Source organism: Podarcis liolepis (genome assembly GCF_965112155.1).
Source record: "Podarcis liolepis genome assembly, chromosome: 9".
Classification (NCBI taxonomy): Eukaryota; Metazoa; Chordata; class Lepidosauria; order Squamata; family Lacertidae; genus Podarcis; species Podarcis liolepis.
In genome coordinates, this window is record NC_139564.1 from 61,778,523 (window position 1) to 61,804,376 (window position 25,854).

Consider the following 25,854-nt stretch of genomic DNA (forward strand, 5'->3'; position numbering starts at 1 on the left):
GGAATCCTATTCGGAATAAGGGAATTTCACTTAAAAAAAGGGAAACGTTGACAGCTATGCCCCCAGCGGCACAGAACAAGAACACTTGGGGGGGGGGCCCTCCCAGAATCCTAGAGACTGAAACTATTTACCTGTACAGTGGTACCTCGGGTTATATACGCTTCAGGTTACATACGCTTCAGGTTACAGACTCCGCTAACCCAGAAATAGTACCTCGGGTTAAGAACTTTGCTTCAGGATGAGAACAGAAATCGTGTTCTGGCGGCGCGGCAGCAGCAGGAGGTCCCATTAGCTAAAGCGGTGCTTCAGGTTAAGAACAGTTTCAGGTTAAGTACGGACCTCCGGAACGAATTAAGTACTTAACCCGAGGTACCACTGTACAGAGCCTTGATTGCCACCAGCAACCATTTATAACAATGAGGGCTAGAATCTTTTTAATTAAAAAAAGAAGAAGAAAAGAAAAAGTTTCTCAGTATCCCAAGTGCCCAGGAGAGAAAAAGTTCTTTGGTATGACATTTTGCATATGCCATTCAGGTCTTGAAATATATATTTTTTAAATGTTTGGTGTTTTGGTGCGGGTTCATTGGGTGGAACCACAGAGCTAGTGTTGGTTAGGTCTGAAGTCGAAGTCCAGAATTTGGGGGCAGGTTTGAGTGTGGATCCCATCACTCTGGGGAAAGATCAGCCTCACATCTGTCTCTACATTTAAGGCCAGCAGTTTGAGAAGACAGAAACAGCCTTTCTCACTTTCGGCAGGTGGCTCAAAAGTTAAAAAGGAAGAATGAAGCAAAGGAAAATAAAAAGAAGCCAGGTTTGAAACCTCCACTATACTTTCCACAAAAGACAAACCACTACAACTCAGACCCCCATAATGCCCTTCCCCGCCCCCCCATTTAATATTTTGTTGTTTTGGAAGCAATAGTCCCAGTGAATATAAAATGACAGATGGCTTGCTGTTTAGACTTTCGATTTTGCCTAAAGATCTAATTTGAATAATGTTAATAAGATGCAAGTTAGTGTACGTGTGTGTTTGTGCGGGGGGGAAGCTGTTATATTTATTTAAAGAGATTAAGTGAGACAGTGTGGCATCTTCACTTCATAATTTAGCTCAGATGGAAAAGAGGGACACTGCCGTGTTTAAAGGAGCAAAGACTGGCAAAATAATTTCGGGCAGTATGTTTTGCCTATACAGTGGTACCTCAGGTTACAGACGCTTCAGGTTACAGACTCTGCTAACCCAGAAATAGTACCTTGGGTTAAGAACTTTGCTTCAGGATGAGAACAGAAATCACGCGGCGGTGCGGCAGCAACAGGAGGCCCCATTAGCTAAAGTGGTGCTTCAGGTTAAGAACAGTTTCAGGTTAGGAACGGACCTCCAGAATGAATTAAGTACGTAACCAGAGATACCACTGTATTTGCTGCTGCTGAATTGCACCATTTCCCCTGTGCCTACAAATTCTGACATCCAATTTACACATTAGGGCCCCAGTGTGGAGATCAGCTAAAAAACCCAAAACCTTTCCCCATGATGATGTATGGGGTATATTTGCAGGGTGTGGGGGCTAGGACTGTGAAACAGGAGGAACAAGGGAAAGTGTGGGAACAGGAGAGAAGGAGACTGCATGTGGAGTGCTCTGAGAGGGGGTGTTGCAGCTGCTATTATCAGCTCATCGTTTGTCTGGTGCCAACAATGTGCTATGAAATGAGTCATAACAGGAGAAAAGCTGCAACTCTACAAACTTTTCGGTCTGCTATATGCTCCAGATGCCTGGAATGAAACTCCACTCTGTCATTTGTACAACTCTACAACAGTACAGTCCTATGCATGCTTAGAGCCAGTGTGGTGTAGTGGTTAAGAGCGGTAGTCTTGCAATCTGGGGAACCGGGTTCGCGTCTCCGCTCCTCCACATGCAGCTGCTGGGTGACCTTGGGCCAGTCACACTTCTCTGAAGTCTCTCAGCCCCACTCACCTCACAGAGTGTTTGTTGTGGGGGAGGAAGGGAAAGGAGAATGTTAGCCGCTTTGAGACTCCTTAAAGGGAGTGAAAGGCGGGATATCAAATCCAAACTCTTCTTCTTCTTCTCTTCTTACTCAAAAGTTAAGTCCAGAAGTTAAGTCCTTAAGTAAGAGAGTACAGTGGTACCTCAGGTTACATACGTTTCAGGTTACAGACTCTGCTAAGCCAGAAATAGTGCTTCAGGTTAAGCACTTTGCTTCAGGATAAGAAATGAAATCATGCTCCGGCAGTGCGGCAGCAGCAGGAGGCCCCATTAGCTAAAGTGGTGCTTCAGGTTAAGAACAGTTTCAGGTTAAGAACGGACCTCTGGAACGAATTAAGTACTTAACCCGAGGTACCACTGTACAGGACTGCATCCTTCAAAGCCTTGAAAAACTACATTATGAGATGAATTCACAATCATGATCACCATTACCGTTTATTCAATTTCTATCCTGCCCTTCATCTGAGGGCAGTATTTACAATATAAAAATGCAAAATTACATAATATAGTAATAAACAAAAACAGCACCTGCAGTTTCGAAGGACCCAATTGTTTAATTAGACAAAGAGACCTGGGAGATGAGGAATATTTTTGCCTAGCACCTAAATATTTGTAATGAAGATGCTAGGCAAACTTCCCTGGGGAAAGCAAACAGGGAGGCACTTTAGAAAAGGGCCCATTCTCACATCGCCATCTTCCAGACCTCTCATGGAGAAGGGCCTGAGATGATGATCGCAAGGTTTGGGTCATCATATGCAGAGAGATGGTCCTTGAGGCATTGTGGCTCTGTGCCATTTACAGCTTTACACCGTATTTTTTGCTCCATAAGATGCACTTGTTCCCTCCTAAAAAGTAAAGGGAAATGTGTGTGCGTCTTATGGAGCGAATGCAGGCGGGAGGCAGGCGGCAAAAGCCCCCAAAAGCCGCACACACGCTCCGCGCGGCTCTTGCAGGCTTTTCCCCAAGAGGGAGAAGGGACTGACTGGCTGCGTCAGTCCCTTCTCCCTCCTCGTAGAAAAGCCCACAGGAGCCGCACGCTCTTTAAAGGGTGCGAGGCTCCTGCGGGCTTTTGCGGGAGGTGGGGGAAGGGACAGAGGGCAGCCCCTCAGGCCCTTCCCCCACCTCTCGGAAAAGCCCCCAAGAACCGCACTCCCTTTCACGAGCCGTGTGGAGCCTGTGTGCGTCTCTTGGGGGCTTTTTCCCCCGAGGAGGGAGAAGGGCTCGTGAAAGGGAGCGCTGAGCAGAGCCTGGGGTGCATACAGGCTCTGCTCAACGCTCCCTTAAAATTTTTTCTTCTTCTTGCATTCCCCTTCTAAAAACTAGGTGCGTCTAATGGTCAGGTGTGTCTTATGGCGTGAAAAATACGGGTAGGTCATAACCTGAACTGAGCCCAGAAAGGAATTGCCAACAGTCTAGTTTTTATCACCCAAGAGTGTCAAGGGTCCAGAGAACAAGTGGTCGCACCTTGTCCACATCCACAAGCCTTACTAAATGAAACTCATCCAGCACAACAGGACTAGACAGTGCTCTGCACACACGCCTCTCCAAACTCATCTGCTGTAATAGTGCAGTCAAGGTCCCAGTGGATGCAAGCAATTTTATCCTCAAAATGCTTGGCAAAACAGCAAAACTACTGTTGGTTCTGCTAACTCCCCTGGGCCAGACTGTAAAACGCCCCATGCTACCCAGGAAAGCTCTGCGGGGTGGCACAATGAAGGGAGCAAAGTCATCTTTGACAACGTGGAATTTACATGGGAAGCTCCTTTTAAATTTGGAATAATCTGCTGAAGAGCCTGCAGGCCACAATTTAGGGATAGGCCAATTGTGCCCCATGGCCTCAGTCCCGCCCCTAACAGAGAATATATCAGAAATAAGCTTCCTTTCTTTTCATACACCTTAGCTTTCTCTGGTACCACACAGTACGGCAAAAAGCTATTTCTCAGTGTGGAGAGAAAGTGGAGGTTCTATCATAGCTTTCGCCACTTATGTAGTTGCTTAATTCATATACACAAACCAAGACAATGAGAAGCAGAACTGAGTAACTCAGGAGTATTAAGAGGAGGGGTTGTGACAGAGTCCCAGGGCATAATCCTATACTGGCTGAGGAGCTATAGCAGCCTTGTCAACTTTGGGTATAAATGCTGGGTGGTTGTATTCCAACAATATATTGGGATCCAAGGAAGGAACCTTAATCTTTGCCCAGGTGGGTCTCCAGAATGCCTGATCTGGGACCTTTGTGAGTGCTGTGTTGTCCCAAACAATGGATACTTGGAGCGTGGAAGGATGCTTTGGACTGGCAGCAAGAGGGTTATTGCTAATAGAGCTGACGGGAATGGGCACTGTGACATCATCTTGCAGGGGTATGTGCTGGCAATGGGGTATGTATTTGTGTTGTTGTTCGGGTGGCGCTGTGGTTTAAACCACAGAGCCTAGGACTTGCCCATCAGAAGTTCAGCGGTTCAAATCCCCGCAACGGGGTGAGCTCCCGTTGCTCGGTCCCTGCTCCTGCCAACCTAGCAGTTTGAAAGCACATCAAAGTGCAAGTAGATAAATAGGTACCACTCCAGCGGGAAGGTAAATGGCGTTTCCATGCGCTGCTCTGGTTCGCCATGCTGGCTAGTCATGCTGGCCACATGACCCGGAAGCTGTACGCCGGCTCCCTCGGCCAATAAAGCGAGATGAGCGCTGCAACCCTAGAGTCGGTCACCACTGGACCTAATGGTCAGGGGTCCCTTTACCTTTACCTATGCAAGGCATGGGACACTGCTGCTGACACAATCCCTGGTTGATGGGCTATGCTGGTTTTCTCCACGGACAACAGGGAGTGTGTCTGTAATTTTTACACACTTTTGGTATTTTGTACACTTGTGTTTCCTCCCCTTTCCCTTCTTGGGCCGAGCACTTATTGGATATGCAGACATTTCACTGGAACAGTGACAACTCTATTTCCAGTCTTCATATGGTGCAAGTATAGGATTGCTCTGTCAGTTGCTATTGACCATGGGAAGCAGTCACTGAAATAGAGAGGGTCTTCAACTCTTGCAGGAATGAGAGAACAGGGATAGCCCATGTTACTGCTTCTCCAGTCTTTCCAGAATTTAAAATATAGCAACACGGGTGGCGCTGTGGGTTAAACCACAGAGCCTAGGACTTGCAGATCAGAAGGTCGGCGGTTCGAATCCCCGTGATGGGGTGAGCTCCCGTTGCTCAGTCCCTGCTCCTGCCAACCTAGCAGTTCGAAAGCACATCAAAGTGCTAGTAGATAAATAGTTACAGCTCCGGCGGGAAGGTAAACAGCGTTTCCATGCGCTGCTCTGGTTCGCCAGAAGCGGCTTAGTCATGCTGGCCACATGACCCGGAAGCTGTACGCCGGCTCCCTCGGCCAATAAAGCGAGATGAGCGCCACAACCCCAGAGTTGGCCACGACTGGACCAAATGGTATGGGGTACCTTTACCTTTAACTGTAGTTAAATAAGTTTTAGTTACTAACAGGGGTAATCCTATGCAAGTTTATTTGGAAGGCACACCATGGAATACAGTGGGCCTTGCATCCTACTAAGTGTGCACAGATTGCTCCTTGAATTAATTGCAAAGATTTGCATACTATCACCAGAATAGCTTCTGCATTGGGTATGTTTGTGTTCTGGCTGGATAACATAAGGACTGCAGAACAGTTTTGCTAAAGACCATGGTCTTCTTAACAGCACAGGCACTTGAACACCTTTCTTGTTTATATTTACATCCCTACTACTGCTATTTATTGAATATGGCCTACTATTGTATTCTTCAACATCTATTGTGCATCACAAGCTTCTGCCAATGTGCTAACTCTTGGATTCAGAAAGGTTTGAATTAAACAGCTCTTTTAATTATCTCAAGGATGTGTAATTTAAAGAAGGAAAGCAGAGAATTGTCAGAGGTTGGGGACTAACCTTTTTTTTCTAAATGGCGTGCCTGATAACGAACTCTATTACCAGTATCTTAATGTAGCGTAGGGCCTATTGAAATAATGCTAGGATTTATTTAGGATTTCTTTTCTATTGAACATAGTTTGCAGGCTAATCCCCCAAATAAGGGATCTAGTCAAGGCTTGTGGAAATAAAACCTTATGGTATGGAAGTCACTGAAGGTACCAATATTAAAAACACAACAATTCTCTTCCTGGATCAGATTGAGGGGCCATGTATTCTGGTTTTCCATTAATAGCCAGCCAGATGCCTCTGGGAGTTCCCAAACAGGGCACAGTGATAAAAACTAAGCCCTGTCGCTTGTCACCGGCATCTGGCATTGAAAACAGGTACTAAATGTGTAAGTCAAAAGTGCAGATTTCCCCCTTTTGTCCTTGAAGGCAGCAAACCTCTGGATTTTTACTGTCGATATATTGGGAACTTCTTCCGGTAATGGGTGATGGGATTTCCTCTTAATATTCAAATTTGCTAATGTTTCTGAATCCAATAATATAACCATGTTTAAGAAGCTGAAAAGAAGGGGAAGAAATGGAGGCAGTGAGAGATTTTACTTTCTTGGGCTCCATGATCACTGCAGATGGTGACAGCAGTCACAAAATTAAAAGATGCCTGCTCCTTGGGAGAAAGGTGATGGCAAACCTAGACAGCATCTTAAAAAGCAGAGACATCACCTTGCCAACCAAGGTCCATATAGTTAAAACTATGGTTTTCCCAGTAGTGATGTATGGAAGTGAGAGCTGGACCATAAAGAAGGCTGATCGCCGAAGAATTGATCGCCTATCGAATTATGGTGCTGGATGTCAGCTTGCCAGCTGCACGCGTTGCTGCACTTAGCAGAAAAACACCCCCAGCAGCCAGCCATAAATTCCTTTCTTTATTTTCTTCAGACAAGATTACATGCCGAATAAACAAAGCGACCCGTCTCTCATGACGCATTGCTCTAACTACTTTCTCTTTTCCCTCTCCCTCGAGACCAACAGAGCCAACGGCTCAGCCCCTTCCGTTTTCCCCTGTGACGTGGATCCCCCTCTCTCTGAAGCACCCCTTCCTCCCCAGACTCACTATCCTCTTCTCTGTCTTCTGAGGAGGACTCAGTACTGATCAGTGGGGATCGTTCCCCGTATCCTCTAATTCTTTCTTCCCTCGCTGCCTGCAGTTCCCTGACACTGGAGGAGACTCTTGAGAGTCCCATGGACTGCAAGAGGATCAAACCTCTCCATTCTTAAGGAAATCAGCCCTGAGTTCTCACTGGAAGTACAGATCCTGAAGCTGAGGCTCCAATACTTTGGCCACCTCATGAGAAGAGAAGACTCCCTGGAAAAGACCCTGATGTTGGGAAAGATGGAGGGCACAAGGAGAAGCGGACGACAGAGGACGAGATGGTTGGACAGTGTTCTCGAAGCTACCAGCATGAGTTTGCCCAAACTGCGGGAGGCAGTGGAAGACAGGAGTGCCTGGCGTGTCTGGTCCATGGGGTCACAAAGAGTCAGACACGACTAAACAACAAAAGAAGCTGAAAAAATAGGTGGCATGTATAAATGCCACAAAATATAGCACCCGACACTCGTAACTGCACTAATCCTTTACATTATCAAGTTAGAAGGGAGGGTGTAAAGTAACAACAACAGCAACAAAAATCATCCCCAAACCACCAACTACTTAACATCAGTATTCACACAACGTGCAACTGAAAGGCAATTCGTTGACCTTTAAAAAGAGAGGAACTTGCAAACGAAAAGCCTGCCCTTCAGCATAAGTTGGCATACTACTGTCCCAGTTCTGGTTTCCATGTGCCAAGCATAATCACATCATTGCAATTCAGTATTTTTGGCCACTGAACAGCAATACTGGGATGCCTGATTAGATATGCACACATTCTGTTGTACAACATAAGAACCTAGTCCCGTTTTGTGTGCGTGTTCCTCGTTCGTTAAAAATTATGCAAAGCTGATGCTTTTGTGTCACAGCCCTACGACGTTAATGTTGTGGGGAAAACCAAGAGGAGCTGAGAAGCATCTGATTCAAAATCATTTACCCCTTACGGCTGATCAGCTGAATGTTCCGGGTTTTCAGACTGATGACAAGATAAGATACCAAGTCTGTAGAGACAATAGACAGCCAATGAACTACTGCAAATTGTAGGCACGAAAGGTCCATAAAGGGTAAGATATATTGTATGTATTTCCAAGGCATTTGTATGATGCCTTTTGTTACCTTATTGGGTTACAATTTATACAGTTACAATATGTAACAAATTACCAAAATCAGCCTTTTTTTACCTGAGGATTAGAAGGTAACTGATTTTGTAAAAAATTCGTTTCAAAATAACCTTTTCTAGGTACTGGAATTACTTCCTCTAGTAATGTAACCTGCTGGTGAATGTTGACAGAATTGTAGCCAAAACAGAGTCACTAAGAAACAAGATGAGGATATCAGCATTGTTACGCTAAGCCCCAGGTTTGGCAGAAGTATAAAAGGCACACAGGAATGTTGCTTCCGATGTCAGTGAATACTTTGAAAACAAAACATAGCACACCTAATGGAGCAAAACAAATATGGCGCAGGGAGAACTGAGCATGTACAGAGGTCACAGATAATGGCCACAGATATTGCCCTTCCATTGAGTACATCATATATGTGTCTTATTACAAATGAGAACTCGGAAAATTGTGGGTTCCCCTGCCAATGGGAATATCCCCAAAACTAGCCCAACTAATCCACTGTCTATAAACCATGATTTCTACACATTTCATTTGGATTAGTGTTAGCCATGATTGGTGGAGTTATTTCAATTTTTTAAAAATGCATTTATTTTTCTTCCTAGTTGCTTATTGTTTAGAGATTATCTTTTGATATCTTGTAATCATGTTAAGCTCAACATCAAAAAAACGAAGATCATGGCCACTGGTCCCCTCACCTCCTGGCAAATACAAGGGGAAGAAATGGAGGGAGTGAGAGATTTTACTTTCTTGGGCTCCATGATCACTGCAGATGGTGACAGCAGTAATGAAATTAAAAGACGCCTGCTTCTTGGGAGAAAAGCAATGACAAACCTAGACAGCATCTTAAAAAGCAGAGACATCACCTTGCCAACAAAGGTCTGTATAGTTAAAGCTATGGTTTTTCCAGTAGTGATGTATGGAAGTGAGAGCTGGACCATAAAGAAGGCTGACTGCCGAAGAATTGATGCTTTTGAATTATGGTGCTGGAGGAGACTCTTGAGAGTCCCATGGACTGCAAGAAGATCAAACCTCTCCATTCTTAACGAAATCAGCCCTGAATGCTCACTGGAAAGACAGATTCTGAAGCTGAGGCTCCAATACTTTGGCCACCTCATGAGAAGAGAAGACTCCCTGGAAAAGACCCTGATGTTGGGAAAGATGGAGGGCACAAGGAGAAGCAGACGACAGAGAACGAGATGGTTGGACAGTGTTCTCGAAGCTACCAGCATGAGTTTGACCAAACTGCAGGAGGCAGTGGAAGACAGGAGTGCCTGGCATGCCCTGGTCCACGGGGTCACGGAGAGTCGGACATGACTATACAACAACAACAATCATGTTAAACTGTGAACCATTGTAGAAAACCTAAAAGTCAAACGCATTTGGTCAATATTCAATATCCCTGTTGTGTCCAACTCATGAATCACTTCCCCAACCTGGTGCTTTCCAGATGTTTGCGGCTACAAGTCTCATCAGCCCCAGCAATCCTCCCAGCTTGTTTGGCTGATGGGAGCTCTGGTCTGAAGGGAAATGTCTGAAGGGTGCTAGGGCAGTTGAAAACGAGCTTGTGATCTCCATTGAGTGAAGGAGAAGCTGGCAGGAAAACTACGGAGCCCACCTAGATTTGACACAGGAACTCAACAACACCTTTGTATGCAGGAGCAGTTAAGTGTGTTTCCTTGCCAAAGCCACTTTGCATGTTGAATAATAATAGGCACAGTCCAATCATTATCAACTCAAGTCCGACTGATACGTCCAAGTTGAAATTCATCCCCACGATTTAAAGACTATTTGAATAAATATTGTAACATTAAAAATTAGAAATTACTTGAAAGTACTAAATAGGCCAAGGATGAAAGTAAGAGTTAGTAAAATAATTGATATTTAGAACTTGAAGAAAAATTAAGAAATTTGATTTTAATTGGAATATTGTGTTTTAATAATGATATTAGAAAACTGCTACATTTAAATACAAGGAAATTCAGATGGGAGGGCTCAGAGGAAGTCAAAACCATGTTAACGACGTAAGAAGTTTAAATAGCCAGTTAATTTGTTTTGTTTGGGTGTTTGTTGATATGTATTTTTATTTTCTTATTTTCTCTTTTGCTTATATTTGTGATTTTGTTTTTTGTTGTAGTATGTGTTATATTTGTAAGAAACTTAATAAAAACTATTTATTTATTTTTAAAAAAGAAGAAATTCATCCCCATGGGGTCAAAGCAAGTGATGGATTTGGGAGCCTTCATTATTACACTAACCTGTCTGGCTCTCAGTCACTCACACACCATAGCGTGCTGGCCATTACTTGCAACAGGAGTCCAGTGCATGTTGATATACGATATACGATATCTTTATTGTCATTGTCCCATACAGAACAATGAAATTGAAAAACTATATAAAACATTCAAAAACCCCTAAAAACTCTGAAACCCCATTTTAAAATACACTATACTAAAAAATACACTATACTATTGAGACCCCTTATGCTGCGTTTAGAACCAGAATTGCATTTGCGTAGAAACTGTTTCTCAGGCGGCTAGTCCTGGCCTTTATAACCCTATACCTTCTTCCAGAAGGCAGAAGCTGAAAGGGATCATTTCCGGGGTGTGTACTATCCTGCGCTATCTTTGCCACTTTCTTATGGCACCTGGCAGCATAGATTTGATCTAAGGTGGGAAGAGTGCACCCAATTATTCTCTCTGCAGTCTTTACAACCCTGGATAGCATTGTTTTTTCCCTGGCCATATCTTGTACATGCTCATCCATTTGCCCCCTTCTCTTTTGCAAGGCCTCCTCAAATTACTGGGCTGGAGACAAAGAAGAGCGGAGGAACGGGTGGAGGTATATAGAGGCATGTGACACTCTCCCTATGGAAGTAGGAGCCAGTGCCGTAGGATGTGTCTGTAGCCAAGAATCAGCCAGGGAGAAGGAGGCGAGAAGAGATGGTTGCAATGAGCCCAAGCTGATCCTTCCCACAAGTGTAGCTACACCTGCGTGTGGAATGATCACACCCCCTTTGATTTTTTTAAACAAATTCTGCATAGAATGATACCTTAAGGTCCACCGTACAGGATCAATCGAAAAGATTCCCTGCATGTGCATCACAACTTAAATATTTAATGAGGGAAATTGCTACCTGAAATTCAAGGCCGTAGTTTTCCCTGCAGAACTCCCGTAGTTTAGGATACACATGTTCTCGTAATGCGCTTCTTTCTGCTACTGTATCTGCAGGCAACAAAGAAACGAGGCTTGTTAACAATAGTTGTGACAACTGTGGGCTTAAATAGCGCTGTAGTTTCACGCAGGAAAGAACGCTAATCTTAAAAGCTGTGAGCGCAAGCTTAATGCAGCAATCTGAACTCGATGCTCTAGGGAATATCTTAGTGAGCCAAAATGCTTGTTGTGACATTTACCAATATTTAATTTAACACTCACTCCAATAATTCAACCTTGTGCTGTTGTGTATAATACATCATCATCATCATCATCATCATCATCATTATTATTATTATTATTATTATTATTATTATTACAGTTAGCAAGGAAGAAGAGACATTCCAAAGGCTAGCAGCAGCCCAGCAGTTACAGTTAATAAAAATTTTAAAAGATTTTCTATTATACTTTATCATTTTTTATAAGTACAGTGGTACCTCGGGTTAAGTACGGTACTTAATTTGTTCCGGAGGTCCGTTCTTAGCCTGAAACTGTTCTTAACCTGAAGCACCACTTTAGCTAATGGGTCCTCCTGCTGCCGCCATGCGATTTCTGTTCGCATTCTGAAGCAAAGTTCTTAACCTGAGGTACTGTATACTCTTGCAAATGTAAGCTGGGGACAAACCTGAGCTTGCAAACTAAGGTATGATACACATATAAACATTAATGCATCAGAATTGGCTGTAGCCCTGTTAAGGGCATTCTTAGCACCAGACTTGAGTTTGCTATGAGTAGTGTATCAAACAGTCCATTATGGTAGATCACCGTAGCACAATAAAAGCAGATCCAGTCTTTCTCGGTAACTACTTCAAAATGTTGTAAGAATGGGATATTTTTACATTTAACTGAAAGAGAAAGTGAAGGTTACCTAGGCTGACAAAATCCTTAGCAAATAACCTTTGCTAGACTCTGGGACAGGCATAAGCAAACTCGGCCCTCCAGATGTTTTGGGACTACAACTCCCATCATCCCTGACCATTGGTCCTGTTAGCTAGGGATGATGGGAGTTGCAGTCCCAAAACATCTGGAGGGCTGAGTTTGCCTATGCCTGCTCTAGGATCACTCACAATGAGAGATCTAAAATAGAAAACTGGATATGCAATTCAGCTCAAATGTGTATCAGAATGATACAGTGATCATAAATAAAGAATGATAAAATGTTTTGAACAGTCCAATAATCCACAATCAGAGTTATCCCAGCAACAATCAATTATCTGGAGAAGGTTTTGGAGTGGATGAGGCTGAACAAGCTTAAGCTTAAGTGGTTCATCTGGATAGAAATGCAAGCGGTAAATCCTTTGTTTCTTCTTATGACCTCATAGTGGGCCAAGCTAAGCATGCACTCTTGAAATACCGTATTTTTCGCTCTATAAGACGCACCAGACCACAAGACGCACCTAGTTTTTGGAGGAGGAAAACAAGAAAAAAAATATTCTGAATCCCAGCGAAAGCAGCGATCCCTCTTGCTGTTCTGGCTTTTGGGATAGCTGCGCAGCCTGCATTCGCTCCGTAAGACGCACACACATTTCCCCTTACTTTTTAGGAGGGAAAAAGTGAGTCTTGTAGAGCAAAAAATATGGTAGATTGAAACAATAGTCGAGAAGTGAATCAAGCAGAAGGCAAGATCTTCACTCCTGTAGATGATTTTGATGGGTAGATGGGGCTACCCACCTGTCAATTACCTGCCACCACAGAATCTTAAAATTATAGAGTTGGAAGGGAAACTGAGGGTCATCTAGTCCAACCCCCTGTAAGAAGAATGATCTCACCGCAAGAAAATCATTTGTGGACATGGCTCCAGCCACACCTGCAGAGGAAGAGCCACTCTGTTGCCAACTTCAATTAACGCCAATGCAAGGGAATATTGGTGCTTAAAGCAGGGATCAGCTATGGATTGGCACTTTTGCACATGTGTTTATTCCGCAAACCACTTAAAAGGCAGAATAACTCTCCCTGCTTAAACAGAGCGTGTTACCGATTCTTATATGTATGTATGTTAGAAATTCCTGCACACCCTCCTGTTTTTCCAGGGTCTGGTGCTTCTGAGCTTGGAAAGGAAATGACACATAATTAAGATGGAACGAACTAATTAGGTTGCATGACAGATAACCTGGTTTCATTACATACAAATCTGACTTTTCATGATAAGAAATCTGTGGGATTAGCTCACTCTGAAATAAAACAAGAAAGAGCTGTGCCAGAAGGGAGGTTTTCAAACGCCAGCCTTCCGCAGAGGAAAATACATACTTAAATGTCCTTTTCCTGCTGCCAAAATAGAAATGGACCACAAGTTATTTTTGTATCACGTTAATTAGGCATTCTGAAATCTGCGTGTTAGTGGGCATGGGAGCCTGTTTGTAAAAAAACCCAAAATGAATTATGTGCCAAGAATCTTTTAGTGTCTTTGAAGTCTCAAGTCACATAAGAATGTGTACAGATAACAGGTTTTTTCAGACTGACAGAACAATCCTACAAGTTTAAAATGGCCCTTCCTGTTGGAGCTTTAACAGCAGTGTGATGTGCACCAATTAGCAAATGATAATGTTTCTCCACCTAATTCTGGGGGGTCATCTGCTGTTTAAAAAAAGCACAGCTACAGGGCTGGTTGAGCTGCTGAAAATACTTAGTATGACATGCCTGCGCAGGGACTGTATCAGAGATGACAATATAGCAGATGCAAAAAATAGAGCAGAGGCAGAAGAGAGAATTTCAGCAGATGCCGCTAGTAATGCCTGCTCTTCTGTGCACCTATTAAAAGTGAACAAGTCCTTGTCTACTTTTGCTTCTGGCCACTCAATCTCAACACTACTGCTTTTATGATCCTGTGATGTTATCTTATGCTGCCTGTGTTCAACCTTCCCACCACCACATCATCCTATACACTGGACTGTTTGTCTCATTGCGCTTAAGAGGCAAGGATTAAAGTATAGCCTTTCTCACGACAACAGGAGATGAAACACAAAAACAGAACTCACAAAAGGGCTACACAGCTAGTGGCAGCCTAGTTCAGTCCCGGCTCCAATTTGAATGGCAGACTGGCAAAATGAAGCACTCAGTTATCAGTCTTACCCAGTCCTCAATGCTTCAGGAAGGCTGCTCTATCTATATCTATCATCTATCATCTCTCTCTCTCTCTCTCTCTCTGCCAAATTCACCCTTGCCCATTCATTCCTTCATTCATTAATATAACAAGTTTTTCCCCACCCTAAACTACAGGCACTTGAAGTCATTTATGATTTTATGAGTAGTTTTTAATTGATTTAAGGGACGCGGGTGGCGCTGTGGGTTAAACCACAGAGCCCAGGACTTGCCAATCAGAAGGTCGGTGGTTTGAATCCCCGTGATGGGGTGAGCTCCCATTGCTCGGTCCCTGCTCCTGCCCACCTAGCAGTTAGAAAGCACGTCAAAGTGAAAGTAGATAAATAGGTACCGCTCCAGCGGGAAGGTAAATGGCGTTTCCGTGCGCTGCTCTGGTTTGCCAGAAGTGGCTCAGTCATGCTGGCCACATGACCTGGAAGCTGTACGCCGGCTCCCTCAGCCAATAAAGGGAGATGAGTGCCGCAACCCCAGAGTCGGTCATGACTGGACCTAATGGTCAGGGGTCCCTTTACCTTTATCTATCTATCTATCTATCTATCTATCTATCTATCTATCTATCTATCTATGCCAAATTCACCCTTGCCCATTCATTCATTCATTCATTCATTCATTCATTAATATAACAAGTCCCCCCCCCAACAAATCAGTAATTTCAGCAGGCATTTGAAGTCATTTATGATTTTATGGGTAGTTTTTAAATGATTTTATCCTTATTGTATTTGCTACGTTTGTTGTACGCAGCTTAGAGATGATTATAATCGTAAGTGGCATATAAATAGCATGGAGGCTGTAAATGGTGCAGAATGAAGCAGCCAGAATGAAGTCCGCCATGCTTGTAAAAACTCCTATTACACCTGAAGCATCTGCACTGCTTCTCTATTTGCTTCTGAGCCCAATTCAAGCTGTCTATGTTAATGCATGAAGTCATAAGCAACCTGGGGCTCAAATATCTAAAGGAGCACCTCCTTTCCTCTCGTGCCAGCTGGCGTATTGAGATCAGCAAAGGTCCTGTTGACAGCGCTGCCATCCTTAGAAGTCTCAGGGGGCAGTAGCTCATGGCAGGGCCTTCTTTTTATATACAGTGGAACCTTGGTTTCCCGAATGGCTTAGTTGCCAAACAAATCGGCTCCTGAACGCCGCAAACCCGGAAGGGTGTGTTCCAGTTTGTGAACGTTTTTCAGAAGCTGAACATCCGACACGGCTTCCGCTTGAGTGCAGGAAGCTCCTGCAGCCAATTGGAAGGCACACCTTGGTTTTTGAACGGTTTCGGGAGTCAAACGGATTAATCCTGGAACGGAATAGCTCCAAGAACCAAGGTACCACTGTACCCTGGCCTTTAAAATTGTAGTGTGAGTTGCTCACTGACCTCCCTGTAAACGGTGTTATCAGTTACAGTTTATGCTTCATGTTTTTATTGCTGGTTTTATGGTTTGTTCATTATGCGTTATTTCGTGGTTGAGTTTTACTTCATAGAACCCACCTCGGGACCTTAAGGTGAAGGGCAACGAAGAAAAACTAGGAATAAATAGGTCAGTAAATAGATCACCAATTACATTCATTAGTATATCATATTGTGTATGCTCTATTCAGTCCACTGCTGTTTGGAACTGGGAAAGATCGGCTTGAATCTCTTGTTAAATACAGGGGGCAGGGAGTGACATTTCAATCACACACAACAATATCCAGCAACAAATAATTCCCACTAAGCAGCATTTCTTTCAGAGAAATTGCTTTGAATTGCTGTGTGCTGCTCATGTTACAAAAAGCTTTTGAACACCACCGAGGAAAATAAAGCTGTCAGTCTTCTAGTGTTATGGCAATGTTGTCTCTGCATATAATGCCCCAATAATCACAGCTATCTGAATTTCTACACATTCTTTCATCTGAATCTCTCAACCCCCTTTCCCGACATTAGAGATGCTGAAATTGTAGGAGCTGCCATTGTATAAAGAAAACGGCTTTTTTTTAGGTACAGCATCCTTCCTTCAGAAGATCCTTGAGCTCCAAGTCCAAACTCCATCTAAGGCTTTCTTGGCAAAGCTTTCTTTCGCCCTTTTGAGCCGATCTGTAAATGTAGAGCACTTGCAATTGGAAGTCACAGATATGGAAAAACTTCACGGGGGAGATGTACTTGGGTGGATTTTTCTTCTCTTTTCACTGTTCTTCCAGGCTTTCTTTTCCTCCTCCCAGCTATCTTCAGATATATACTACCTTCAAACAGTCTGAGCTGGAGGCCAAGGTGATGACCCCACAGTTCACCATACTGTGATTGCTTGGCAATCACAGGGGTTGATGTTTCACATTGCTCAAGAGGTGCCTGGATGAAGACCCAGTATATATATAAATTGCTGTATTTTTCCATCTATAAGATGCCCCCATGTAGAAGACGCCTCCTATTTTAAGAAATTTAAGAAATTGGAGGAAGATGGCCCAGAGTATAAAATCCCCCCTAATTTTTGACCTTTTTTTTAGGGGGGAAAACCAAGTCTTATACACGGAAAAATACAGTAGATTCAAAGGTGAGTTGACTCTCATAGCTCCAACAGGACAGAACTTACCCTGGGCTCCCCAGGACTCAGAATACCTCTGCTTTGCTTTAGGGACACGTATACTTTCCTCCCCCCATTTATCTATGGTCACATATCTGCAGACCTTTTAGAAAAGTTATGAGATGTTTTTCCCCACTTGAAGATGCACTTGACTCACCAAAAAGGTTGCTTTTAGAATATGAAAGCTGCTTATCCTCAGAGGATTTCACTTCCTGTGCAAACTTTCCTTTCCCGAGCAGCAACCCAGGTGCAGATTAATGTTTGGAGTGACAGATTACTAAATCCAGTGGTGCCTCGCAAGACGAAATTAATCCGTTCCGCGAGTCTCTTCGTCTTGCGGTTTTTTCGTCTTGCGAAGCACGGCTATTAGCGGCTTAGCGGCTATTAACGGCTTAGCGGCTTTAAGAAAAAGGAAACAAACTCGCAAGAACTCGCAAGACGTTTCGTCTTGCGAAGCAAGCCCATAGGGAAATTCGTTTTGCGGAACGACTCAAAAAACGGAAAACTCTTTCGTCTTGCGCGTTTTTCGTCTTGCAAGGCATTCGTCTTGCGAGGTACCACTGTATACCCATAGCGATTTGGGATTTTAAAAGTGCTCACAATGGGATTTTCACCTACAGTATAATTCCAGCTTGCCTGGAACATATCATATGAGAATATCAAACACTGGTTCACTCACCACTTTTGCCCTTCCCTTTGAAAATAATGTAAAAGGAGATGAATGCTGTTTGTGTGTTTGGTTTGCTTACATTCATTCCTTAACAAGAAATATTTTTTAAGATTCTTGTGAATGAGATATTTGTGATGTCACAGGAACAAAACAAATGACACCTTGCACAACACCCTATTCAAACTGAACCATTCCAAAATGCTTCAGAAAACATTGTTACATACATTACAGCTGGATGCAGTGAGAAGGCCACCAACTACCTCATGATCTTCAGATTTTATATCAGTCACCTGCATTTTATTACATGCTCAGATTGTCTGGCTTACTGGTGCAAAGAAAGAGAGAGGGCTGGCAGAATATTAATGAGTGATAACAAAGGCTTTACACTTTTGCTATGCAGTCTTTCGGGTTTCAAAATATAACTCCTTCTGTATTTTAAATGCAAATGAACGATACACCGTGTCTCGTTAATTCAATAGGTTGGGTTCGTTGCATCCATCTACTTTTTAACTGCAATACTACTTCTGATTATCGTTATGCTGTTGTCACACATTTCCTTTCCTTTTAGAAATCACCCAGGAAACATATTCTGAGTACAAGGAGTACTTGTTTTTACAAATGAATTTTGATTGCGGTAATTCTGGTCCTTGTAGACTTTTCTTCAAAGAGCTCAAGGTTCAGGCTAAGGTGCCTGGTGTATGCAATATGAAGGTTAGGGAAAGGATTCCCTCAGGAAAGAAGGCATGCTAATATAGTAATAATATTTATTTTATTTTATTTTTAAAAATATTGATTTTATTTATATTATTTATGTTAATGCAGATTGTTGAATGGCATTATATAAAGGGCCATAATAAATAAATAAATGACAATAATTAAGTAGTTTGGGCTGTGGGATATGTGGATAAGATGCATCTTCGGGGAGGTTCAAAGTGTGCTGTCGCATATGGGATCCAACACTGCTTTAGGACTAACAGTGCCTGTTTGTGTGTCTGCTTGCTTTCTACTTCATCTGTTGTTGTTGTTTAGTCGTGTCTGACTCTTCGTGACCCCATGGACCAGAGCACGCCAGGCACTCCTGTCTTCCACTGCCTCCCGCAGTTTGGTCAAACTCATGCTGGTAGCTTCGAGAACACTGTCCAACCATCTCGTCCTCTGTCGTCCCCTTCTCCTTGTGCCCTCAGTCTCTCCCAACATCAGGGTCTTTTCCAGGGAGTCTTCTCTTCTCATGAGGTGGCCAAAGTACTGGAGCCTCGGCTTCAGGATCTGTCCTTCCAGTGAGCACTCAGGGCTGATTTCCTTCAGAATGGAGAGGTTTGATCTTCTTGCAGTCCATGGGACTCTCAAGAGTCTCCTCTAGCACCATAATTCAAAAGCATCAATTCTTTGGCGATCAGCCTTCTTTATGGTCCAGCTCTCTCTTCCATACATCACTACTGGGAAAACCACAGCTTTAACTATAAGGACCTTTGTTGGCAAGGTGATGTCTCTGCTTTTTAGATGCTGTCTAGGTCTACTTCATCTACATATTTGTAAATATGCAAATATGACAAACATGTAATAGATCTCCAGTGTTATCTCCTCACAAGGAAGCTGACTTTGCTGTCAAATGTATTCCCACTCAAGGAGCTGGATAGGGTTGCTGAATAATATTGGCCTCCAGGCTGTAGTCATGGGCAAGACAATGACTACATACATGCGAGGCTGTGCCTGCAATACAATATCCTTTTCTGCATCAGGAAAGTTATATGCATCATTTTATGGGCTTGACAGCAAGTATAGGCTTTTTGGTTTCACCTGGTTTTTGACCATCTATTGTTTCACCCAGGTTTTCCTCCATATGCAACAAGTTTCAGAAAAGTACATAATTTGGTAAAGTAATCTCTGCGGCAGCAGGAGTCCACTGCACACTTTTAAAATGAGCAACATGTGAGAAAGCACATGAAATGCTAAATACAGTCAGTAAATGTAGTTGTGAAAAGTGCTCAGAGGGAAGATAATACCTTAAGAGTTTCAAGCCCCTGCTTCAGTTCAGGGATGACCTAATTACAGTGCCTTTTTTTAGTAGACTCCTAGTTTCACAATGTGCCACTGTCGGTAAAGTGTACCGGTTTAATTCCCTCTATTTTATGTCTGTCTATATTTTCATTTTCATAATGCTGCATATCAGGCACATAAGAAACCAACTGTATATTCGCTGTTGTTGTTTAGTCATTTAGTCGTGTCCGACTCTTCGTGACCCCATGGACCAGAGCACGCCAGGCACTCCTGTCTTCCACTGCCTCCCGCAGTTTGGTCAAACTGATGCTGGTAGCTTCAAGAACACTGTTCAACCATCTCATCCTCCGTCGTCCCCTTCTCCTTGTGCCCTCCATCTTTCCCAACATCAGGGTCTTTTCCAGGGAGTCTTCTCTTCTCATGAGGTGGCCAAAGTATTGGAGCCTCAGCTTCAGGATCTGTCCTTCCAGTCAGCACTCAGTACATCACTACTGGGAAAACCATAGCTTTAACTATACGGACCTTTGTTGGCAAGGTCATGTCTCTGCTTTTTAAGATGCTGTCTAGGTTTGTCATTGCTTTTCTCCCAAGAAGCAGGCGTCTTTTAATTTTGTGGCTGCTGACACCATCTGCAGTGATCATGGAACCCAAGAAAGTAAAATCTCTCACTGCCTTCACTACGTACGACTAAAAATAAAGTTAGGTAAATATTAAGTAGCTTGCTCCAAACATGAACTGGGGACCCTTGAGCAGCGTAACTGAACAAAACCTACTGGTTGGGATGTTCAGTTATGCCAAAAAGTAATTATGCCTACATTCCGGAAGACGCACTTGCAGCACAACTCTAACGAGTCTTAAGGATTGCAGCCTTAAATGCCATCTACAGCTGTACCTTGGTTTTCGAACAGCCTAGTTTTCGAATGTTTTGGCTCCCGAAAATGAGTGTTTTTGAACGTTCTTTTGGAAGCCAAACGTCTGATGGGGCTTCCGATTGGCTGCAGGAGCTTCCTGCAGCCAATCAGAAGCCGCGCTTTGGTTTCTGAACGCTTTGGAAGTCAAACAGACTTCCAGAGCAGATTCCATTCGACTTCCAAGGTACGACTCTACTGAATTAGCTGATTATAAATGTATAAAAACATACCAAACTTGTTTGCAGTAAGCATGACTTAAAAACACACGCACACCATAGTGGCCATAGTCAATCAAATCTTGGCTTAATACAGCAAGATATCATATCTTCCTGCTATGTTTGAACCAGGAGTGATAGCTAACAGCTTCCAAACAAACAAGGACCTGGAAGCCAGCTTTAAACCGTCAATTCATATTCTGGCTTGCTTGGAGGCTCTTAACTATAGTGTTTTTTCAGTCCTTCCTGAAGCTCATTTTGCACACTTAAAAGACACCAACTCCATATGCCATTCCCTTAAACCACATCTTAAAAAAATAATTCTACAAGTCCACTATGCAGCATTCATAAATTGTAGCATTCTTCATTAACAATGCTTAAAGGTACCTTTCAATATATAGAAACAAAACGCTAAACATAACAGGATGAAAAGTTACATGTTTTTATGCTTGCTTGCTACTTGCTCCAGGAGTTAATAACAAACTGGGTGCCAAACTAGCTGCTACACCAATGCAATCTCACACTCACAAGGCATCCCTAACCATGTCTACTCAGAAGCAAGTCTGTTTGACTTCAGTGAGACTCACCCCAAATCTTCTCCATGTGCCAGGTGGCCTTTGACACATGAAATATATTTTAGGACCCACCCCATTCTTCTGCTTGCTGGTATTTGTTTTTTTAAGGCTGATTTTAAAATTGCATTTTTATATTTATGGTGAAAGGTGAGGAAGAATTCCTATTAATATTATTATTAAATATCATTATTAATAACCCCAACTACAAGCCCTTGGAGGAAACCGCTATGGGTGCAGTTAGCAGTTTGATGTGTGATTTCCATAGGGAAGATGTCATAGACAAAGGGCTAAAAGCCCATTTCCATTCTCTGTAGCCCTAATCCAGATGTCCCCTGGAGTTGCTTTTAATATCGTAGATTGGTTAAAGGTAAAGGGACCCCTGACCATTAGGTCCAGTCATGAACGATTCTGGGGTTGCAGCGCTCATCTCGCTTTATTGGCCGAGGGAGCCCAGCGTACAGCTTCTGGGTCGTGTGGCCAGCATGACTAAGCCGCTTCTGGCGAACCAGAGCAGCGCACAGAAACGCCGTTTACCTTCCCACCGGAGCGGTACCTATTTATCTACTTGCACTTTGACGTGCTTTCGAACTGCTAAGTTGGCAGGAGCAGGGACCGAGCAACGGGAGCTCACTCCGTCGCGGGGATTCGAACCGCCGAGAGAGTTTTAAGGAGTGATTTGAGGAAGACACAAAGAAGGCATGCAAGGGCCCGGAAATGATAATGGGTAGTTTAAGAGTGCACTGTGATAGGAGTTGGGTGTGCTGATGCCAGGGGTACATCAGGAAGCAAGGCCATCTCTTTTCTGAAGCAATCACTAGCCCTGTAAATTGCAGGTACTCCGCCCCACCCCCAGGATGCCCAGTGACGACCACCAACATCACTTATGAGGCCAACATACGTAAGTCAATAATTAGGCACAATGGATGATGACTCAAGTTGCAGTAAACAGAACGAAATGACCCACGAAGTCCTTTCCAACTTTATGCTTGTATGAGTTATTCTAGATTTATTTGAACTTAAGCATGACTGACTCTGCTCTCCGATCTGATCCTCTGTTATCCTCCCTTAATTAAATCCCCAGAAAAGAGGATAAAGTAGCTATCTTAAACTCTGCTTACATTAAGGAAAATGCTCCAAGTTCTAAAAATATTCCGCGATTATTATTCTGGCTGAAATCATCAAACTTTTCCCTGTAACCTAGATTATAAGCACCAAAGCATCTTGAGCTACTCCAATGCTATTAGTGGAGTCATAACATGACATGTGCTAATTCTTCTGCCGCCACTAAAAATAATGCTTACAGGGACCTATACAATGATCACGTTTCCCCCCCCCCCAGAAGTCTTTTTTTTATCAGAAGTGTATCTGCTGGGCACTTTAATTTTATGAAATTAAAATCCACAAAGGAAATGTCTTTCATTTCAAACCGAAAATCCTAGTGCTGAAATCATATACTTATGTGCACCCACAACCAGATTCCAACATTATATGGGGGGCAAAGGCACATTTCAGCAATGATGCCAAGTCAGCAACGTACAATACACAAGCAAGAATTGTTTGTAGACTTTGGATTTATTACATGCTATTCGTGGCAAATGGTAACCAGTTTAGGCAAAAAAGCAGCCTAAAACCATCTAAATAACAGGTGGGGGCAGTGGCGTAGCGTGGGGGGTGCAGGGGGGGCCGGCCGCACCGGGTGCAACATCTGGGGGTTAGGGTTAGGGGGCGCAAATCCACGGGTTAGGGGGCGCAAATCCACAGGTTAGGGGGCGCAAATTACTTGCCTTGCCCCAGTGCCGACAACCCATGCTACACCACTGGGTGGGGGGGTTGTTATGGGAGGGGTAGTACCTTTGGTGGGGGACATGCCCTTCTGGGGTAGTTTGTCCACCTTTGAGCCCCACCCTGCTCTCAGCTCCCACCAGTGGCTCCAAGAAGCTGTCAGGATTCGACAGTGGCCACACCCTAGGAAATGGCTCCAATTAGCTGGCTAAACCAGGTGAGGGCAGCCAATGGGTCTCAAACCCTCGGTGAGTTAGAGAATTCCACTGCATACAAAGACAGGCTCTTGTGGATTGACCAGATAAGACTAATAGGGGCCCAATGGTCAAGAAGGGGGATTCTGCATGTCCTGTACAGGGAAGTGAGGGGCGGATGGGGCTTATCAACCTGGGAAGGTAGTCCATCCAGGAGAAGGAAAACTCTCATCCTAAACCTCTGCTGCTATGCGGGATATATTGGGAAGAAGAAAAGGCTAAGCAGCACACCCGTCCCTGAGATGGTTGGATGGCACCTTGTACACATCCTTCTGACAACTACTGCAGCCAAGTTGGTACCAAACATTTTGCTCTGTTTTCCTTTGGACCACATCAGCCCAGGACCTCCATATACACTGCCCAGGCTTGTACCATGGGGAGGTAACTTCAGTACTGCTAACACAGCAGTTTGGCTTCACCCCCAGAGATGCACTCTACTGTCTTTTGAGGCAGATGGATACCAACATCACCACCACCACCACCATCAGACCAAAGCTGTCAACTTACAGATTTGAAAATAAGGGACCAGCAGCCTCGAAAATAAGGGATCAGCAGCCAAAATATGGGATTTTAGACAACCAGCTGAAATAGGAAGTTGAAAGGGACCAGATAATTTTGGAGAGATTTTTAGCCGGTTTTTAGCCCTTTGTTTCCAGAGGTTGCTGCTCAAGACACCAGCTGATGAAACACTGCAATTAAATAACTACAAGCAGCAACCACTTTTCACGCAAAAGGAAGTCCAAGCTACGAAGATGTTGCTGCAGTTCTGTATCTTTTCTCTCGTGCTCCATCTGCAGCTCTCAGTTCCATCAGGCGGAGCGGGAGGAAGAGGGGGGGGGAAATAGTGCCCAAAGTAAACCCGCAGATCAGACGATCTATGCTAGTCTACAAATCTATGGGAGAAGCGCTTGCGGTCCTTCCTCCGCTTTCCCCCTCTATGGTTAGCCCTTGGAACACCTGCCCACGCCTCCTCCTCTCAAGGCTCTTCAGCAATTCATAGGCCATGCCAGGCTGCCCATCTCATTTGCGTCCTTCGGTGGCGCAGCCACAGTACGGCCTAGCAGGAGCGGCGGCCGCGGCAGTGGGCAGAGGGGAGGCCCCAGGCAGAGACGCTCAGTTTGGCGGCCGCGAGGAGGATGGCGGCGGACGGGCCTGAGGCTCCCGCCAGTCCCGGTGGGGAGAGGCTCCTGGGAGCCAAGGCTGGTGATAAGAGGCCGAAGGGGGGCGGGACGGGCAGCCAAGCAACACAGTTGGAGCCTCCCTCCTCCCTGGCTAGCAGGGAGGGAGGGAGAGGAGCTGCTTCCTTTGAAACCTGGGGAATTTAAGGGACATCATCAATAAGGGACAGCAGCGGGACACGGTGCTGGGATAAGGGAGTTTCCCGCCAAATAAGGGACGGTTGACAGCTATGCATCAGACAGATTGGGATCTGAAGAATTGTGCAATATATGTAGGTTCCAAATGCCCACAGCTGACGTTCCCTCCATGTCAAGCGCATGAAGGGGCTGTCTATATACAAAGAGGCAGTGGGACCATGCGCCACTGGCTCAGCCCTGGCACTGTATGCCTTCCACACACCTGCTGTCGATTCTTTACCATGGATGTCTGCATTGGTGAAGCCCATGTGCAAAGTCCTCGGTGCAAGTAGGCTTCAGCTATTGCACAGAACCAGCTTGAATCCTATTTATTTCTGCAAGCTTTTATGTGATGTATATGATGTATTTTTAGGGAACTGACAACAGTATCTGTTGGCTTTAGTATGAATTTTTCAGGTGTGATTATCTGCTTTTCTAGTGTATCACTGTATTATTTATAGTATGCTATGGTTTTGCATGTTTATAACCCACCAACAACGATGAGTGAGATATCCCACCCTCAATAACTCAAAGAAGCATGACTAGAACAATTTTATACGACCTTGTCTCCACGTACTACTTATTAATTTGTGTTCTAAGAAAGCCAGCAGGATAGTAAAGATCTCCATGCTGCATCTAAACATAAAATATTTGTTAACAGCTTAGCATATGGTTGTTGGGGCTTTAATAAGGAAATAAATAAAAGTCGCTTTGCTGAAGCAGCCACTATAAAAGGAATGGAATTCTTCTCTCTGCAATGTCAGTTGCCTTATTTGTGAGGTTTATTTACATTTTGTTGCTCTTACATGCAGCTGTGCATACAGTTATGGTGAACGAAACCCACTGTGCCACTACACATGGATGTTTAAGGATGAACAGGTCCAGGAAATCCTCATTAATTGGGCCAAAAGTGGGCCAACTATTCAGCAGAAAGGGCACTCTGTTGTAGACTATGGGGAAACTGGCTGTTTGTTATGATCTGCCAGAAGAGGATGTGTGCCCCTTTTGCTCCCTATACATTATGTCTTCCCCTTAAAAGCTGGGGC

At 44.0% G+C, this 25,854-nt stretch overlaps 1 protein-coding gene across 2 annotated transcripts in view; it reads right to left on the reverse strand.

The window, feature by feature from the left end:
* Positions 1–25,854, reverse strand: part of NWD2 (NACHT and WD repeat domain containing 2) — a 62,462-nt gene that overhangs the window by 24,325 nt on the left and 12,283 nt on the right. For both annotated transcript variants that reach the window (XM_083459723.1, XM_083459724.1), the window contains exon 2: positions 11,324–11,412. In XM_083459723.1, the coding sequence (XP_083315849.1) occupies positions 11,324–11,412 (89 nt within the window). The remainder of the gene's footprint in view (positions 1–11,323; positions 11,413–25,854) is intronic.